The sequence below is a fragment of the Vigna umbellata genome, chromosome 8, assembly GCF_029865625.1.
Source record: "Vigna umbellata cultivar VRB3 chromosome 8, Vumbellata_1.0, whole genome shotgun sequence".
Taxonomy (NCBI): domain Eukaryota; kingdom Viridiplantae; phylum Streptophyta; class Magnoliopsida; order Fabales; family Fabaceae; genus Vigna; species Vigna umbellata.
The window spans coordinates 47,257,747-47,278,053 of NC_142172.1; the positions used below are offsets into that span (position 1 = coordinate 47,257,747).

General features: G+C 29.6%; 3 protein-coding genes across 3 annotated transcripts; all 3 read left to right on the top strand.

The window, feature by feature from the left end:
• Positions 1 to 252: 252 nt before the first annotated feature.
• On the top strand, positions 253 to 1,584 carry LOC124838218 (B3 domain-containing transcription factor VRN1-like). The gene is made up of 4 exons (XM_088097275.1): positions 253 to 336; positions 444 to 837; positions 981 to 1,141; positions 1,228 to 1,584. Exons 1-4 carry the CDS (start codon positions 253 to 255, stop codon positions 1,468 to 1,470), a joined length of 882 nt encoding a protein of 293 aa, XP_087953401.1. The 3' UTR covers positions 1,471 to 1,584.
• Positions 1,585 to 8,584: 7,000 nt separating this feature from the next.
• Positions 8,585 to 14,193, top strand: LOC124838217 (B3 domain-containing transcription factor VRN1-like). Its single transcript, XM_088097276.1, has 7 exons — positions 8,585 to 8,756; positions 8,900 to 9,007; positions 9,096 to 9,377; positions 11,738 to 11,888; positions 12,976 to 13,306; positions 13,452 to 13,590; positions 13,683 to 14,193. Exons 2-7 carry the CDS (start codon positions 8,924 to 8,926, stop codon positions 13,950 to 13,952), a joined length of 1,257 nt encoding a protein of 418 aa, XP_087953402.1. The 5' UTR covers positions 8,585 to 8,756; positions 8,900 to 8,923; the 3' UTR covers positions 13,953 to 14,193.
• Positions 14,194 to 15,585: 1,392 nt separating this feature from the next.
• Positions 15,586 to 17,498, top strand: LOC124838216 (B3 domain-containing transcription factor VRN1-like). The gene is made up of 6 exons (XM_088097040.1): positions 15,586 to 15,690; positions 15,832 to 16,327; positions 16,426 to 16,562; positions 16,643 to 16,916; positions 17,005 to 17,087; positions 17,171 to 17,498. Exons 1-6 carry the CDS (start codon positions 15,616 to 15,618, stop codon positions 17,402 to 17,404), a joined length of 1,299 nt encoding a protein of 432 aa, XP_087953166.1. The 5' UTR covers positions 15,586 to 15,615; the 3' UTR covers positions 17,405 to 17,498.
• The last annotated feature ends 2,809 nt before the right edge of the window (positions 17,499 to 20,307 follow it).

The following is a 20,307-nucleotide window of genomic DNA, read 5'->3' on the forward strand; positions in this document are numbered from 1 at the left end:
ACCAGAGTTACAAATCATAATTAAGTTTCATTATAACATTTTCAACATTTACGTTTTAGAATTAATAAAACTAAAAATATTATAATTTTAAATATATTATTACATAAACTTATGATATTTTTGTCTTGTCACAATCGAAATAATAATAAAAAAGACGAACAATATGAGAAAAAAAAAGTAGCTCGGGTTTATATGCAGCAGGATCAGAAAACTAGCACTTTCATTTTATTAGCTTACATACATTCCCACTGCATGGCTTCTCAGATTCTCAGGACGGATGCTACCCTCCCAATCTTCTTCTTCAAAGTTATTCTTAAAACAAATCTCGAAAGGCTTGTAAGCACTCTTAGCCTCATATCTATATGTTTGTATGATAGTTCAAGTATTTGCTATTGATATATAATTACACCCTAACAAACATTTTTTTTCTTTTCTTTTGGCAGAAAATTCCCAACAAATTCACCCGCAAATATGGAGATGGCTTGCCAAATCCTTTGCTTATGAAGCTTTCAAATGGAACCGAATGGGAAGTGAAGTGGGCAAAACACAACCGTGAGGTTTGGCTGGAAAAGGGCTGGAAAGAATTTGTGCAACATTACTCCCTGGACCATGGACATTTAGTTTGCTTTAAATATGAAGGAACATCTCAGATTCATGTAATCATATTCGACCAAAGTGCAGTAGAAATAGACTATTTCTGTGGCACAGATGATGAAAATGACAACCTTGTTCAAACTGAAGACACTGCTGATGAAAACGACAACCTTGTTCAAACTGAGGACAAACCCAACATGATTTTGGACGAAGAAACACAACAGAAAGCTGAACGAATAGGGGGTAAGGATTCATTTTCTGTTTGCTTGTTATCTTTACATTTTCTGTTTCACGTGGATCAGGATTTTATGTTCATGATGTGTAGCGAGAGTTGAAACCACCAAGCATGTCATTTCACAAAAATTTCAAGATTCTTAATGGTTGAGGCTTTGAATTGCATTCCACAGGTGAGAACTATGCTCAAAGAACTTCATCTTTGAACTGGCCAACTCAAACCAGAGCACGACAAATAGCTTCCAATTTCGTCTCATGCAATCCCTTCTTCACCTTCTTCATAAAACCTTGTCATGAGAGACAATATCGTCTGGTAGGTAGAGTTAAAAATGTGAATACTTTGATTTAATCTTTGGTTCTGTTCTACATTCAGACTCTTGCAATAAAAATGTTATGCAGTGCGTTCCAGATTTGAAAGACATTATTGGGAGCAAGAAGTGTGCGGTGCTACAACTTGGGGAAAGATCTTGGAAAGTAAAGTTGTTACACAGTACCAAACGTTTTCGACAATACAGGTTCGGTGCTGGCTATTACATATTTTCGAGTGAGAGTGAATTGCAATCTGGAGATGTTTGTGTATTTGAACTGATTAGCACAAAGGATTGTGTTTTTAAAGTTCATGTTTTCAAACGCGATCACTGATTTCCCTGCATGAAGCTGTGTTCTTGCTGAAGAATTTGAAAAAAAATGTTGTAAAGAAGCAAGGTTACTGTAATGGGGTCTTTCCATCTGTTAAAACAATGTTACTGTTATTGAATCAACCATCTATGAGAAACTGATATCAGTTAAATTTACCCTTTTATTGAAAATATAGCTTTGCTTTAGGTGATTAATGATCGAAATATTTTAAGAGAAAGTTATGGTAAACAGGATCATGTTTAGGTTTGTGTTCTCCATTCATCGTTATCATCATTGAAACTCTGACTTGCTGCCATGGTTGATGTGAAGGTGGTTCAGATTTATCAAATCTATTGGTTTCGTAAGTCTTTTCAATAGAGAAATTATTGCATCTGTTATGTCACACTCTCCTAAACTTTATTCCTTGGAAGTTACAAGAGAGGGTGAAAAAGTTTATCGAATTGAAAGCAATACTGTGGAAGTTCAAAAAATTTGATTGATAGGATAAAGAAAGTTAAACTGATAAGATAATATAATAATACGTTATACAAAGTATTTTTAAAAATTTGATCTTAGTAAAACGAATACAAATTAAAATTCGAATTAATTAATTATTAAATAACCAGTTTATAAAATTAAAACTTAATATTTAAATTCTTTGTTAATAATATTTCACAAAATTATGGAAGTTTTAAATAATTGAATTTTTAATGTAAATTCATACTTTTATAAAGTTTTAATTTATTTTATTAATATTTATTTTACAATGAAAAAGTAAATAATACTGTGTTAACATTCACTTAATGTTAACTTTATTCCAATTTATATAATATTTTTAAGTGATCGAAAATTTTTAAATCAGCCACTAATTTAAAACTAATAAATAAATATATATAAAATAAAATTGATCTGCTTAAGTTATATTCATATAATTATTGGAGAAATATATATTTTAAGATTTAACTTCGTTTTTTTATGTTATAATTGATCATAAATAACTGCCACCACGGTTTCCGAAAAAATTGATTACACATATACTTTTATGAAAATACAATTGGCGCCACTCTTTTTGTGACCATATTGCTGGGAGAATAAATTCATACAAATAGAAAAAAGTTGTTCTGATTTAAGAAATTATTGATATAAGATTTCATAATTTTATCACAATTTTATTTTTAATTTTTTTCAAAATTTTAAAAAATGTACCTAAATTAATTTTAATCTCAATTTTCAATAGCTATTGAACATAATTTAAATATGTTTTTTTAGCTTAACCAATATAAAAACATATAAATAACCACTATTACTTATGACGACAACACATCTAAATAAGATAGACGGTGGAGGATGCATCGGAATAGAGTCAAAGATGCAGATAATCATAATTATCGAGAATACAAAATACGTACAGTCACTACTTATGACAGCACGCATAGTCAGTGAAATTCGATCACTTGAGTCTGGGGAAGAGGGAGGCACATGCTCATGCTTTTTTAATTAAACATGATTAAATTACACAAAATATAATTCAATAATAACATACATTTTAATTTTTAATAATAATATTACATACTTATCAAAATAGAATTCTGATGCACATAATACAAAAAAATTATAAAGATAACAAACAAACAAATGATGAATCGATCCTTACCATCTGTTCAGGGTTTTGTTCTGATCCTTCATTCAAAATCATGTTAGTTCCTCGTCATTTTGTTGAAGGTTGTGATTTCAATATAAAAGGAAACATTAGTAGTTAGTGTGTAATAATGCTCATAAATCTCTATTAATAGTTATTTATACACCTTTGCCGCCTTTATAAGATCTATACTACACGTTCTGATTCCTCATTCATAGGTTGCTGTTACACATCCTCTAAAATTCTTTGAATCATACATTGATCATCACATGGCGAGATTAGGTTTGGTTCTTTTTAATGTTCTATTAGCCACTATTTAAAATAAGTTGTTTCACTATGTAATTTTTGTTTTCTTAACATAGCATATAGCAGAAAAAGGGAATGTGGAGTAATTTTTCATTATGTGATTGGTTGTTTATGATTATTGTTATTGAGTCTTAAGTAGTTTTAGACCAATCACATAATGACATATAAATAATGTTAAAATGTTGTCAAAAAAATATTGTTAAAGTATTATTATTCTATTTTATATATATATAAGGAAAAAGTTCTTTTAATAATTTGTTTTACAAGGCATAGATGATTACTTGTGATTAGTCCGTTTCAAATAGTCTTTTAAAAATAAATTCAAATAAATCAATAAAATGGTGACAAGTGTCCTGTGTTGGAAAAGTTGTTAAGATATCATATCTATAGGTTTAATGTCTCTGTAGATCCTTATTTTGGTCCGAAATGTCATTTAAGTCCCCTTTCTTTTTGGAGTGATTCTCCCTGCACCTCACTGACTTCGTCCTGCACCTCCAAAATATATTTTAATTCCAAGTATAGCCTTTCAACCGTCAAAATATTTTGGATTTTTAAAAAGTTTGACTAAAAGTTTAACTCTTCCTGACGCATTTCAAACTCAAACCCTACACCCCCTTTCCAAATCTCTCCTCCCTCTTTTTCTCTCCGTCCTCCTCCTCTGCCATTATTCTCTCCCTCGTATCCTCTACCACCACCACTGTATTTTGTCTCCGCCCTCCCTCCTGTGCAAGCGTTCGTCCTTCGTGCCAAGATTCTGCGTTCGTCCTTGCCACGCTTTGCGTTCGTCCTGTCGTGGCCTCACAGATCTGAGGTGTTTCTGGCGTCTAGGTTAGTACCATTGCATTACATCTGCTTTGTTTTGTTTGCTGTCATAATCTAGTGCTTGGGTGTTCCCTTCGTGCGTCGGAGTTTCGGTTTTTGTTCGTTCGCCGGAGAGCTTAAACGCCTTTGGAGTTGCGGTCAGAGACGTCCGCAGTTGGAAGTGCGGAAACATAGAACCACATTTCGATCTGCGGAAAGCAAAGAGAAATCGCATTTCGATCTGTGAAAAGCACAAACCGCAGTTCGATCTGCGAAAAGCACAGAGATACCACCGCATTTCGATTTGCGGAAGCGGCAGACTAACCGCACATGGAAGTGCGGTAGTTGTTTGCCGGATTTCAAATGGCGTGCAGTTTTTGAAACTTAAGGTTTTTTAATTTTTTTTATTAGGTTAGTATATATTTATTTTATTAGGTTTTATTTTTATTAGGTTGGTATAATAAATTTAATTTTTTATGTTAGTTGTTAAATAAACTGTTTTGTTTTAATATATTTTGAATTATTTTATTTGTTTGTTAAATTTTGTGGAATTTATTATTTTTCAACATATTATTATTTTCGTAATATATTATTTATTATGTATTTAATTTTATTTAAGTTTTTTAATTTTTTATGAAATTGAAATAATTATTAAATTGTTTATGAAATTAAATAATAATTATTATCTGTAAATTTTGTTAAATATTATTTTGGATTTATTTGTAATTATTTAATTATTATATATGTAATTTTTTTGAATTTCTTAGCATAACATAAGAAACGCACTTCAAAGTGCGACAGAAATATATAGAACGCTCGAAGTGCAACCACTATGAAACGCACTTCGAAGTGCGGTTTGAAAACATTAATTATGAAACGCACTTCGAAGTACGGTTAGAAAACATTAATTAATTAAGTTTTGACTTTTTGTTAAATGAAGGGTAAAGAAGTAAAATTGGGGGTGCAGGATGAAGGCAGTGAGGTGTAGGAAGAATCACTCTTCTTTTTGCCGTGTCAACTGGGTCCTCATTTTTTTAAAATTGGAACAATTAAAGGTCGGGTGTTGCTCCCTCCACCACCACACCTTTCTCCCTCCACCTCCCCAATTTTTTTTAATTCCAATTATATCCTCAAATTAAAATTTTTTATTTTTATTATTTTAATTTATTCCAAACCTAGTTCTCCTACTTTACTTCCTGCACTCAATCTTTCCATCTCTCAATTTCGTTTAACAATTTGTCTTCTGTTTTACTTTACAACTCCATTTGTCTTCTCCGTTTCACTTCTCCTCATACGATTCTTTCTTCTTCATTTTCCTTACATTATTAAAATACATTAAAAATATATTAAAAAATAATAAATCAAAACATTTAAATTAAATTATTAAAATATTTCCAAAATAAAGAATAAACTAATAAAATAAATCCTAAAATTAAAAACGTAACTCAGAGTCCGTTTAAGGAAAGAACTGATGTCAACATCCGTTTATGGAAAGAACGGATGTCAACATCCGTTTAAGGAAAGAACGGATGTCAACATCCGTTTAAGGAAAAAAACGGATGTCAACATCCGTTTAAGGAAAAAACGGATGTCGACATCCGTTTTTTCCTTAAACGGATGTTGACATTCGTTTTTTTCCTTAAACGGATGTTGACATCCGTTCTTTCCTTAAACGGATGTTGACATCCGTTGAAGGATGTCACCGTTTAAAAGTTACGTTTTTTATTTTAGGGTTTTATTTGAAGGTTTATTCGAAAACACACCTTAAGGAAGCAACACACGTACTGCACCACGAGAGCGACACTGCATCACGAGAGCGACACTGCACCACGAGAGGGAGACTACTTGATAATTCTTTCCACTACCACCAACCTTTACAACTTGTAGTATCTCACCGCGACAAAAGAAAGAGATGAAGAAAAATAATGTTAAAATAAAAAAAAATATTTTACTCTGTAGGAGGAACTAAAATAGGTTATTAGTGGAATAGGTTGTGAATGGGTAAAATTAAAAAAATTAACCCTAAAAATAAAATTTTATTTAAGGGCAAAATAGTAAAGGGGAGGTGGAGGAAGAAAGGTGTGGAGGTGGAGGGAGCAACACCCTTAAAGGTCTGCCGTCAAATTGGACAAACGGCCGTTTAATTGTGCATTATGTGGTATGGCACGTGGAATTAAAAAAGAGTTTTGTATTAAAAATTTAGATTGAATCAGATTTACGGAAGGGCAAAGTGGAAAAACTCATTCATTAAAGTTTTGGATTTTATATTGTTAATTAATCTCTGGAGCATTTGTCCCTCGTCCAAGCTTTTTTTATGTTCTATCTTCGTGCTGTGAGTATAAAGGAAAAATGAATAAATAAAACTAAGAGGAATAGGCTAACATTAAGCTGTTTCAAAAGCAGTAATGAAGGAGAAAAGTTACCGCACAACTGTTGAGAAGATAAATATTAAATGTGGAAGTAACGGTTGTGTTTGGTTCTGAGAAGTTAGAAGCAAAGAAAGAGATGGAATTACATATTTTGAAGAATCAGAAACGACAGCCATACACAAAAAGAAATTGTAAAACCCGTCTATATTTATAATTGAGTCACGTGACACAAAAAAAAGAGAAAGATTATTATGTTTTTTTATGGAAAATGATAAAGAGAAAACTCTGGACGAGATAGAAAATAAATTTAAAAATAAAGTTTGTAAAAATTTATCAGAAATTTATTTAATTTAATATGTTAAAAAATGTTTTAATAAATTGGAATTGGTTATAAGTTTTTCTAGAATCGATTTCATTTTTTATCTTGCTATCTGTCAAATTCGTTTTATCTTAAAAATTTTCTGATTAAGTTAATATATTTATTTATTGATGTTGTTATTTAATTATATTTACACCTTTTCAATCAAATTATGTATTATATTAATATATAATTTTTTATTAATTTAAATTCTATAAAATTGTATGTATTTTTATTTAATTTTAATATAGGAAAATATAAAAACAATAACTTATTTAATTTTTTTTTGGATGATTCTTCTGAGAAGATTAAAACATGCTTTTTATATTTTAGAGATCAAAACCAAAAATAAGATAAAAATTAATTTATATATAATATTTTTTAAATAGTTTATCAAAATAAATTCATAAAAACTTTAAAAACACAATAATATTATTACAATTATATCCAAATTCTGAATTTTTTTATGACTATATCCAAATTCTCAACTTATAAAACAATGATTTATTTGAATATATTTTCTTTTTCAAATGGTCTTATTTTAAGCTTAAACAAATTCTAACAAAATAAAATTACTTATCTAAAATATGATTACAATTAAAAAATTATTTTAAATAATTTTTTATAAAACCAGTATTTATATATTTTTTAAAAACAATAAATTAAACACAAATATAAATTAACTTTTATTTTTAAAATTTATACAAAATAATCATTACACAATTTTCTATTAAAATTATCTTTTTTATTAGATAATCAAATCTTAATCTTATATCATAAAATTCTTAAACTATAATTTTTTTCATATTTAACATTGCATAAAAAATTTTGGAATAGAAAAGAAAAAATGATATTAATAAAATATTATATGAAAATTAATGGATAAAAACGACAAAATAAATGAAAAAAGTAATTAAAAATATATTAAAACTAAATTTATTTAATTTTTAGGTCAGTATGGTCTTAAACCAGTTAAACCAGAAAAATAAAACTTAATCTTAACAGATTTCATAATCATCCAACTCAAATTATGCTTTCATTCATGCAGATAGAATTTTGTACCATCAAGTTATAAAAAGATAATGATATTTTAACAACATTTTAATATTATTTATGTGTTATTTTAAATAATTAGTCCAAAATTACTCCACAATCAATAATAATAATCATAAACACTAATATAAATCAATCAGAATAACACAACATCAATGTGAACCAATCAGAAAATAACACATAAAAATAAATATTGTTAAAATATGCAGAGTAAACATTAATTGTGCCATAATTATTACATAAGTATTTATAGAAAATTGATTTTGATCTTGTAAGATGAGCACAGGAGCCAAAACAAGGAACCCAAACAATTTAGACAACCAACTCTGTTTTATTTCCTAAAGGATGACTTCACACCATATCCACTTCTTGAAGAGAATCGAAAAATACAGTGATGCCAGTTTCCGTTTTAATTTGTGATCATGTGAACATCAAATTACGGAATACGAATTGACAATGACAGAGGATACTTTTGAGCATTGGGAATAAATGTTGGGAAGAAAAATACCATAAATTATCTTTCTGTTGGTCTCATGGGTCAATGCAAATCGAATGCTATGTCTGTAATTTTGAGCTGGTTGGTAAGGACATTTATTTTTCAAGTTAAGGTTTTGGATTATTAAAGAGGTAGCTTTGCTTTTTTCTTTTGGAAGAGGATGTGAAGAGAGTAAAGGGAGATATAGAAGAAGCAAACGAGAACAGAGAAACAAGAGCACAACCACAACTGCTGAGAGAGGAGAAAGGGTGATTTTGTTTTAGTGTCTCAAAGTAGTTTATGTAGAATGTAAGATTTCTCAATCTCTTTCTTTATAAGTTCTGTCAATACATTCTGGTTTCTCATTCATAGGTTTTGTTCTTTTTGATACTCTGTTAGCTTCTACTGCCATAAAATAAGTTGTTTCACTCTTATAGTTTTTGTTTTATTAGCTTACATATATTCCAACTACACGCATGGCTTCTCAGTGTACCCAGAGGAATGCTACCCTGCCAATCTCCTTCTTCAAAGTTATTCTTAAAACCAATCTTCAAAGCATTGTAAGCATTCTTATGGTTTATATCTATATGTGTACTAACAGAGATTTATGAAGATTATAAGACACTGACCACCAATTTCCTTTTGCAGAAAATACCAAACATATTCACTGCTAATTATGGAGGTGGTTTGCCAAATCCTCTGTTCATGAAGCTTCCAAATGGAACTGAATGGAAAGTGATTTGGGAAAAAGACAGCGGTGAGATTTGGCTGAGAGAGGGATGGAAGGAATTTGTGGAACATTATTCCTTAGACCATGGACATTTTGTTTTCTTTAAATACGAAGGAACATCCGAGGTTCGTGTATACATATGTGACCAAAGTGGAGTCGAAATAGACTATCCCTGTGGCACTGGTGATGGAAAAGATAAATAAATAAAATAATATAATGTCTCACGAAATGGATTTTAAATTTTTTGAATCAGTTTCCGGTATGTTGGAATCAGTTATATTGTGATTGGAATCGGTCACTGCTGATTCCATTTTTCGTCTTGTTATACGTTGAATCGGCTTCGTTTTTTAAATGTATTAACTTAATTATATTTATAAGTAATGCGTTTTTTAATCAAATTATGAAACTATATTAATATCTAGTTTCTTATTTTTCTAAAGTTTATAAATTTGTGTATATTTTTATTCAATTTTGATATAAAAAAGTTTATGTTATATTAACACTATTTTATAAAAATAATAACTTATTTAATTTATTTTAATTGATGATTGTTTTGAGAAAAAATATTTCTTTTTAAACCGAAACATGTTTATTATATTAAAATGTCAAAACTAAAAATAAATTAAAAACTAATTTATATATAATATATTTTAAATAGTTTATTAAAATAAATTCATAAAAGTTTTAAATACAAGAAGAACACGATAAAAATGTGTTTTTGCAATTTTACCCAAATTTTAAAATAATAAAAAAGAACTTACTTTAAATACATATTTTTCTTTAAAACTATCGTATTTTTTAAGCTTAAATAAACTCAACCTGTATTATATTTTTAAATTTTCAAAATAATAATATTATGTATTTAAAATATAATTACAATTAAAAAATTATTTTAAATAGATTTTTATAAAATCAATATTTATATATTCTTTAAAAAAATATATTAAAAGTAACTATAAATTAATTTTTATTTTTCAAAATCTATATGAAATAACCATTACATTACTTTCTATTAAAACTATTTCTGTTTTATTAAATAAGAAAAATTAACATTGTGCTATAAAATTTTTAAATTGTAATTTTTTTTTTGACAATTTAATCTTGTATAAAAATACTGGGAGTGAAAAAGAAAAGAATAATATATTAAAAGTAACTATAAATTAATTTTTAGTTTTCAAAATCTATATGAAATAATCATTACATTACTTTCTATTGAAACTATTTCTGTTTTATTAAATATGAAAAATTAACATTGTGCTATAAACTTTTAAAATTATAATTTTCTTGAATATTTAATCTTGTATAAAATACTGGGAGTGAAAAAGAAAAAAGTAATATTAATAAAATATTATATAATAACTGTTAAACAAATGTTACAAAACAAATAAAAGAAATAATTAAAAATGGGGTTTGCTAACGGTCTAGGACTACGACTGTTTTTCAGTTGGTACATTTTAGCAATGTGTACCGGGTTTTAGTAGACAAAAATACCTCCTTTCTCACCTTCCTCGTCCCTCTCAACCCTTTCTCTTTCATCTCTCTCACTCCAACATTTTCTCTGCCCACACACACAACAACCGGTGACACCACAATTTTCTGTTCGTTCATTTGTTTTTCATGTTAATAACAAAATAATTGATGATGTTGATGTTGATTTTTGATTGAATAGTTGTGTTATATATTTTCCCTTCTGATTTCGTTTTTAAATTTTAGAATTTTGTTGTGTTACAAACTCCCCTTTGTAGGCACACTATCATCAATAAACCAATATCAAAATCAAACCAAGTTTAGCTAATTAAAAATTAAGTCAAAAGAATGTAATGGTAGATAAAATATTTAGCTTCACAAATCATATAAATAAATGAGATAAGTAAGGAATGTAAATTAGGGTTGAGAGGAATGAGAAAAGTGGACAAAGATTTAGGGTTTTTTTTAGTTTTAAGAATGAAAATTATTAAAATATCTTTAACTTTACAACTTAAAATTCATGATATATAAGGATATTTTTGTCTACTAAAATCCGATACACATTGACGTCAACAAATTTCATTAAAAATATATTAAAATTAAACTAATTTAGTATTCCATTAAAAATATATTAAAATTAAACTAATTTAGTTTTAAGAGTGAATTGTATTCCAACTCTATTTCACTTTAAGTGACTTTAAAGATCAGAAAAATAAGACTTAATTTTGACAAAAGAAAGTGAGAATAATAGTATTTTCAACACCCGAGATGATTAAATAACAAGATATTTTTATTATTTTTTATTTCTTTTTTACCTTATTTTATTTCATTACTTTAATTTAATTTTATTTTACTTTATTATATTTCGTTATATTATATTATTTTATTCCATTTTTATTTTAATTTATGTTATTATTTTGATTTTATTTTATATTAGTTTATTTTTCTTTATTTAAACTTTTAATCTTTTTTAAGAAGAAAATGAAAACGTATGACAAAAAAAAAACAAAAAAATGATCACACAGAGATTGCAGGACTCTGTTGCCGGAACCAATACTATAAGTTTTTGGTTTCAAATCTTTTTCCTGTCAAGAGTATCAACTATATTTGGATGGACTCAGCTGTGCATAGGCCTGCATTATCTTCAGCTGTGCATAGGCCTGCATTATCTTCAGCTGGATGCCGTAAGAGGAAAATAGGACTGCAAGGAACAATGGAGCAGGAAGTAGGGTTGCTGGATTGCAGTAAGAGTTGCAGGTTACAGATACATGGATCACACAAAAAAATTGAATGAGATATCACGTTACTCTCCATTCCTCCATTCATTCATCTGATATCACCTTCACCATCTGCATTCACTCAATTCCAACCTTTGACTCCCCTCACCTCTAACTTCAACCATCATCCATCCCCTGTTACCACAGCTACCTTTCACCTACAAGAGACAAAGAAAACAATCCAAACCCACAACCCCAGGAAGAAAACCAAACAAAAAATCAGTTTTTCAAGGTGAGTCTTCTATTCCAGCTTAGTTAACTTATTTGATTCTGTGTATGAATCAATGTTTAGCTGTGATGGTTAGCTTGCTAGTCTCATTTACCCTTGTGTATACGATACGAATACATGTTTTTCCATGCTATTTTCGTTTTCTTTGCTGCATTGCCTCCATAGCATCCCCATCAGAAGAAGGGTTTTGCTCGATCTTTCTCTCTTCTAAGAAAGAACCAACTCCAGCAACATAAACATGGCCTTGCCGCATCCCCTCATCTGAAAAACAAAAAAAGCACAGTTCTTGTTGGACTTCTCCCACCAACCGCTAAAAATCCCCAAGAGTCACACCTAACACAGCACAGTACAAATAAGAAGATAATCTTCGGCGACATCGCCGGCTGCGAGTGTGGATTCATAGTAGAGGTGACGCGATCACGACGACTCGGTTTCATCTTTGATTTGCGTATCGGAGGGGAAGGAAAGGAAGGTGCTTCGTGCGTTTTGGCCCTCACCGGTGATCTAAATCTATACAACTCATTCCTTGACATGTTTTTTCTTTAATCTGAAGTAGTTTATGGAGAAGGTAAGATTTCTCCATCTTTGCCTTTATAAATTCTGTGCAATACATTTTGGTTCCTCATTCATATGTTTTGTTCCTTTTAATGCTCTATTAGCTTCTATTGTCATCAAATAAGTTGTTTCACTCTGATCATTTTTGTTTTATTAACTTACATATATTCCAACTATACGCATGTCTTCTCAGTGTATCGAGAGGGATGCTACCCTTCAAAGGCTTGTAAGCATTCTTATGGCTTATATCTATATGTGTAACTAATAAAGATGGCTTGCCAAATCCCTTGTTCATAAAGGTTCCAAATGGAACTGAATGGAAAGTGAATTGGGAAAAAGACAATGGGGAGATATGGCTGAGAAATGGATGGAAGGAATTTGTGGAATATTATTCCTTAGACCATGGACATTTTGTTTTCTTTAAATATGAAGGTACTTCTCAGATTCGTTTAAACATATGCGACGACCAAAGTGCAGTGGAAATAAACTATCCCTGTGGCAGTGGTGATGGAAATGATAATCTCGATCAAAATGAGGAGGAACCCATCATAATTTTGGATCAAGAAGAGAGCCCTGAACAAATAGGAGGAAAGGATTCATTGTTTGTTTGCTTGTTATCTTTATATTTGTTGTATTATGTGGATCAGAATTTTATGTTGATGATGTCTGATAGCGAGAGTTGAATCCACCAAGCATGTCATGTCACAAAATTTCAAGATTGTCGTTGACTGGTTTAGGCTTTGAATTACAGGTGAGACGTCTGTACAGAGAACTTCATCTTTGAACCAGCCTAATCAAACTAGAGCAAGAGAAGTAGCATGCAATTTTGTTTCTTGCAATCCCTTTTTCACTGCTTTGATCAAACATGCGATAGAATATTGGCTGGTGGGTAAATCTTCAACATGAAACACATCTTGATTTAGTTTTTGATTCTGCTCTACATTCAAACTCTTGCAATAAAAATATACCTTATGCAGTGCGTACCAGATCTGAAAGACATTATTGGAAACAAGTGTGCGGTGCTGCAGCTTGGGGAAATATCATGGAAAGTAAAGTTGTTATTTAATAACAGTTGTTTTGCTCATCATAGTTTCGGTGCTGGCATTCACTTGTTTTTGACAGAGAGTGAAGTGCAACCGGGAGATGTTTGTGTATTTGAACTGATTAGCAAAGATGATTGTGTTTTTAAAGTTCATATTTTCAAAAGCGATCAATGGTTTCCCTACATGAAGCTGTGTTCTTGCTGAAGAATTTGTAGAAAAACCTTGAAGATACTATCACCCTTTGTTCTTTTTGTTTCACTTTAGAGACAGAGAAGAATCAAGTTCTCTGAAGTTTTCATGTTGTTGGTATTTCTTAAGTAGTGCTTACTAGTTATAACTGTAGCATGCTATGTTTCTTCATATTTTTTGACCTTTTGATTTGTTTTTAATTTTTAGATCATACAATTTCTGAACTCAACCACAGGGTATTATTGAATTACTTCAGTGTCTGCATGAATCCTCGGTATTTGCCTTCTTTGGTATGATTATTATTAGGATAATGATATTTTGACAATATTTTTCTGATAATATTTTAATATTATTTACGTGTCATAATCAATAATAATAATAATCATAAACATCAACATGAATCAATTACATAATGACACGTAGATGGTGTTAGCACGTTGTTAAAAAAATATTGTCAAATTATCATTATCTTTATTATTAATTAGAATTAGAAGGGTGTTTTAGAAATGCAAACATGTTGAGTGATGTGACTCATTAGGTTGAGTGTATATTATGCAAAGGAAGGAGTTTCTTCGAAAATAATGGTATTAGTAATAATTAAGAAGCAGTGACCCTGGATGTTGGGGAGATATCATGGAATGTGAAGTTAGATTCTCGCTGGATGCAGATTTTTGTCGCTTTGAGTTGATTGATACGAAGAATATTGTGTCTAAAGTTACCATTGAAACCTGCATTGACCGATGTTTGTCATTGATGTTTGTTTCTTTCTTATTACTTTTTGAAACCTATCTAATTAGGTTAATGTATGTTTTTTTTTTTTGGAATTTGGGTTCAGGATTACGGTTATTTTGAAACCTATATGTCTCTAGGTCAAGGGATGTCTCTTGTGGAATTTGTCTTATTACTGAATTTCGATTTTGTATGTTTTAAATTTGAAACACATTTATTGAAGTTATTGTTAGATTATTAATAGAGTAGAATTTCTAGGTATAGTATAACGTCCAATCTAATTTAAACTATTAAACTAATATAAATAATTAAACATAACATTACATATTTTAATAATGCACAATATATATATATATATATATATATATATGTATATATATATATATATATGTATATATATATATATATATATATAAGGTCTTACGAACTAATAAGTCTCTCAAAGGATAAAAATTACTATGCAACATTTAGTTAAACCTAACCAATTACTTGATAACATCATCAACCTCTTTTTTTCGTAAATGAATGATGAATTATTAGAAATTATACACGTACATAAGATAAAGAAAAAGACCACCGTGGTATTGAATAGCCCTAAAAATTTTATATTTAATATGGAAGATAACATGTGTAGAACTAAATATTAAAAAAAAAAACTTATTTTAGTCTACAAATTTTCAACGTGACGTGATCAGAATTCATTAATAGTAAAAAGTAAAAAAACTCAGTTACAAAATAATACTGTTTGATACAGGTATATATATAGTCAACAGTCAACTAAGAATATAGTCCTTTTCCCTTTCCAAGGAATCATCATTAAAGAATTTGCATAGTGAACAGTTATATTCATTTATTGTTCTATAAATCATAATTTATTATACATCCTAAACCTTGTATCATATGAAAGGTGATACTTTGAATAGTCGAAATCCTAGTTCATTGTCGAACAATGTCTTCTGGTGATGGTAGTGCCATTCACTTCTTCAAGAAAATTGATGAAGACACACTTCGAAATGGGGATCTGGTACTTGTTCATTCATTCTTTTTTAAAATCTTCCATTTATCAAGTATCTTTTTCAGTCAAGATTTTGAAGGGGTGAATGACTCTTATTTTCCATTTAATATTATGCTGTTGTTATTGACTCTGTTGAATATTTCATGATAGAGAATACCTCGGAGTTTTGTGAGTAAATACTGGCAAGATATATCAAATCCACTGCATCTTCTTCTTCCCAAAGGTGCTGAATGGGAAGTGAAGTGGAGAAAAGTTGGTGCTGACATTTGGTTATTTGATAAATGGAAGAAATTTGCAGAATTTTATTCTTTGGACGAAAATGATCTCTTAATGTTCAAATATGTGGGTATGTCTCGGTTTGAGGTGACCATACTTCATCAAACTGGCTTGGAAATTATGTACCCTTTAAAGGAAGCAACTTTAGATAATGCAGAGAATGGTAATGGTAATTCTTCACTACACTTCAAGAAGACAAAATCTTCTTTACCACGTTGTCGTTTTAGCAAGAAGGTGAAAACCAACTGTAGAAACCCACCTAATATCTCTGAAGATGTTACAAATAGAAGTGGTCCATCTCATAGCATCAAGGAGGAGTTAGACGAACAAAATGCAAATGGTTTTCATAGTACAAAATTCCAAAAAAGAGGTGAAATGTTGGATCTTTGTTTTTTTTCTGTTCTTTTTCAAAATCTTGAAGATCCTGTAACCCTTTGTTATTTTCTTTTCACTCTAATGTTTCAACAGGTACAAAAAGAAAACCCTCTGCCTGTAATTTTTCAACTAGAAGTGGCACTGCTATGGAGAGAGCGGAATCTTTCCGCTCTAAGAATCCCTTCTTCATTCGTAAAATGCAACCATCATATATTCAAAGACATAACATGGTACCCTTCTCCCAAACAATCAAATCATATTTATAGTAATTAATTTGTAGTTGATGTTATTTATTTTTAATTTAACACAGCGGGTGCCGAGTAGTTTCATAACAGAAGCTGAAGAAGATGTGCATGACCGTGTTACTCTTTGGACTTCTGAAAGCAGACCTTGGCATGTTGAATTTTGTCGGAATAATAGCAGTAGCCAAATAAATTTTACTACTGGATGGAAGAATTTTGTAAAGGATAATAACTTGCGACTAGGGGATGTATGTGTTTTTGAGAAAATCAAGAAATCGGGAATTTCATTCAAAGTTATAATTTTTAGAGACACAGAAGAATCAAGTTCTCCTAGGTTTTCAGGTTATTGGTGTTTGTTAAACAGTGCTTACCACTTACAACTGTAACATGCTATGTTTCTTCACCTTTTGATTTGTTTTTATCGTTTTAGATCATTCAATTCCTGAATGCAAAGAAAGGGAGTTGGAGAATCACTTCAGTGTCTGCCTCAAACCTATGGATTTATATTATGTGGTAGGATTAATTAGATAGGAGTTTCAGAAATGCAAACATGTTTTTGATCATGTGACTGATTAGGTTCAGTGTGTATTATGCAGAATCTTCCAAGGGATTTCTTTAAAAATCATGGTATTCGTCATTCGAATGCAGTGATGCTGGAAGTTGGGAAGAAATCATGGGATGTGAAACTAGACCCTTACTGTAGATTCACCGTTGGGTGGTGTGAATTTATTAGAGGGTGTCAATTGAAGCCTGGAGATGTTTGTCGATTCGAGCTGATGGATAAGAAAAAGATTGTGTTTGAAGTTACCATTGTAACATGCATGGAGTGATGTTTCTCTCTCTATATTACTTTTGAAACCTATCTAGTTTAATCTATGTTTTCTTTAAGGAATTTGACATTAATGAAACTTTATTTAACAGGTGTGTTTTTTGTTATTTGTTGTATGCTTTTCTCTAATTTTTTATTCTTAATTTACATCTGATTTACAGGAAAAATAAGATTCTTTCTCACTATTGGGTAATAAAATAGAATTCATAAGTGAAAGTTATATAAAATTAATAAAAATGGAAAGGATACAGAACTGGAATTTTGGTATTATCCTAACGAGAGGCCCAAAGACACTCCAACCACAGCCTCATCCTATTTGGTTTCACGTTATCTCAAGAGTGTTCGAGGACTTCACGTTGAAGTCTTCTCCATGCACCTATTTTATTGGTCACAGATAAATTATTATGCTGAGGCTCCCAGCTCGAGTTTGGAGGGTTCAAAGGCGCGAGAACACCATTTCTCATCATCCAATCCATCCATTTTCTTCCATGTTACTTCCATGATGTTTAGGAGTAGCTAAAATTCTATTTCATTTGGGTTGAAAGTAATGTATCAAAACTCTATGTAAAATTTGCTGTTTAATGTTAATCTTTGATGAATCTTTTGTTCTATCCTTATAATTCATGCTTAATGATGGAAATCTGAGTTATTACAGTGATTTGAATCATTGGAAAATGCTAGGACCACGGACCTAAGCAGAACAACCAACAGAACTTAATTTTAGATATAGATGGAGGACTTTTGGACATCAATAACATTGGTCTTAATGCAATCTGAGTTCTAAAACATGTAAGGAATTAGAGTTTTGTAAAAAGATTTAGAGCTTGTCATGAAGAATTGGAGACTTGTGTGCTTACATGTTGATGCATGATTCTTGAGGAATTATATTTGATAGTAAAGAGCACTCAGTTTTGAAATTTAACCCCAATCAACCTATTCTCGTTTTTTACCACTTTGTAAATCTTAATTTTAACCTGTATTGTGTAGAAAAATACATTTGAAAATCATATTTGACGCTAAATTAGTAAACTTTCACAGCTAGCAAACCAAACAAATTTCTAAGGAAAACAATAACCGAACTTACCAATTTTATTACTTGAACGATTTGGTACGCTTGTCAAAGTTCCAACCGCGATTAGAACAATTCATATGCATGAAAAAACACACGAACTGGAAAACATAAATGAACTTACTCTTTCAAAAAAACCGATATAACAGACTCGAAGATTGCCTCAAGAATCGTTCACTAGTCTTTGATCTTTAAATATATGAATAGAAAATTAAAAAACTTATAAAAAAAAAGGTAAAAAACTCCTAACAGATAATTTTAGAAAAATAAAATGTTTTTAAATAATGAAATTGAAAATTTTATTTATATTTTTAAACTTCTAATATTAAAATAATTTAGTCTCATTAATTAAAACACTGTCATATCTAAAACATAATTTTCTAAACAATAAATTTTTATTAAGAAATAAATATAATTTTAGTTTTTAATTTTTAATTTTTAATATTGTAATTAGTTTCTATTTATATGTTTCATTTAAAATATCAGAAACGTTATTCTTATTGGGTTAATTCGTTTTTCAAGAAAAAAAAATATATCAATTTTTAAGTAGATAACAAATCTCAATTTTGCATTTAAAAGATCACAATATATTTAAACTGTTTTTTTACTGACTTTGTTTAAATTGAACTATTAATTTCATTAAATAGTATATCGAAGGGTTTGGAAAAATAAAGTATCACTGTAGTAAATGAATTAAATTTCTTAATAATTTATTAAAAGTAGAGTAATGTTTTCTTTATATATCTGCATTCTGTCGAGATAAAATTCTTTTGTAACAATTTAATTAAGTTTAGATATTTGGTAGAAGTATGAAATTTGCAATCAATAAATATGTTTTAAATGAAATGAATTGAAAATATTTTAATTGATAAAATTGTAACATTGTAATTTTATCCTTGTGTTTAAAATGTAATTTAAAATAAAATATTGTTAGTATAAATTTTGTTAAAATAAAATACGAGTTATTATTTAAAATACAAAAAGATAATTAATGAAAGGTGAACAGTTATATTCTATGAATCATAATTTAAAAGACATCCTGATCTTTCTAACATATGAACTGTGGTGATACTTTGATCGGTCCAAATCCCAGTTCATTGTCGAACAATGTCTTCTGGAGATGGTAGTGCCATTCACTTCTTCAAGAAAATTGATGAAGCCACACTTCGGAGAATGACTCAGAAGCTACTTTGAAAGTTGGGGAGATATCTTGGATAGATTCTCAGGAGATCTTTGTCGCTTTGTGTTGATTGATAAGAAGAATATTGTGTTTAAAGTTACCATTCAAAACCTGCATTGACTGATGTTTGTCCTTGATGTTTGTCCTTGATGTTTGTTTCTCTCTTATTACTTTTGAAACTTATCCAGTTAGGTTAATGTATGTGTTTTTGTGGAATTTGGGTTCAGCATTAAGGTTATTTTGAAGCCTGTATGTCTCTAGGTTAAGGTATGTCTTTTGTGAAATTTGTATTACTGTATTCCGGTTTTATATGCTTTAAATTTGAAACCCATTTATTGTAGTTATTGTTGGATTGAGTAGAATTTCCATGTATCTTATAATATTTTAATAGTATAAACTAATAAATAAAATATTATATATTCTAATAATGCACAAAAAAATATAGAAGAAATATACAAAACTAAGTTCATACACCATTGTACATATTACAAGAGGTTTGAGGATAATGATTTTATCATTTTGTTGTTGTATGTGGATGACATGTTGGTGGTAGGCCCCAACAAAGCTCTAATCCAAGAACTGAAGGCATAATTGGCTAGGGAGTTTGATATTAAAAGACTTGGAACCGATAAACAAGATTTTAGGATGTAAATTC

Excerpts from the sequence above, each read along its gene's own strand:
- LOC124838218 (XM_088097275.1), top strand. The coding sequence starts at position 253 with ATGGCTTCTCAGATTCTCAGGACGGATGCTACCCTCCCAATCTTCTTC. Across the intron at positions 838-980 it reads GAAAGCTGAACGAATAGGGG|GCTTTGAATTGCATTCCACA; the intron begins GTAAGGATTCAT and ends TTAATGGTTGAG. Across the intron at positions 1,142-1,227 it reads ATGAGAGACAATATCGTCTG|TGCGTTCCAGATTTGAAAGA; the intron begins GTAGGTAGAGTT and ends AATGTTATGCAG.
- LOC124838217 (XM_088097276.1), top strand. The coding sequence starts at position 8,924 with ATGGCTTCTCAGTGTACCCAGAGGAATGCTACCCTGCCAATCTCCTTC. Across the intron at positions 9,008-9,095 it reads AAACCAATCTTCAAAGCATT|AAAATACCAAACATATTCAC; the intron begins GTAAGCATTCTT and ends TTCCTTTTGCAG. Across the intron at positions 13,591-13,682 it reads ATGCGATAGAATATTGGCTG|TGCGTACCAGATCTGAAAGA; the intron begins GTGGGTAAATCT and ends TACCTTATGCAG.
- LOC124838216 (XM_088097040.1), top strand. The coding sequence starts at position 15,616 with ATGTCTTCTGGTGATGGTAGTGCCATTCACTTCTTCAAGAAAATTGAT. Across the intron at positions 16,563-16,642 it reads ATATTCAAAGACATAACATG|CGGGTGCCGAGTAGTTTCAT; the intron begins GTACCCTTCTCC and ends AATTTAACACAG. Across the intron at positions 16,917-17,004 it reads AAGTTCTCCTAGGTTTTCAG|ATCATTCAATTCCTGAATGC; the intron begins GTTATTGGTGTT and ends TTATCGTTTTAG.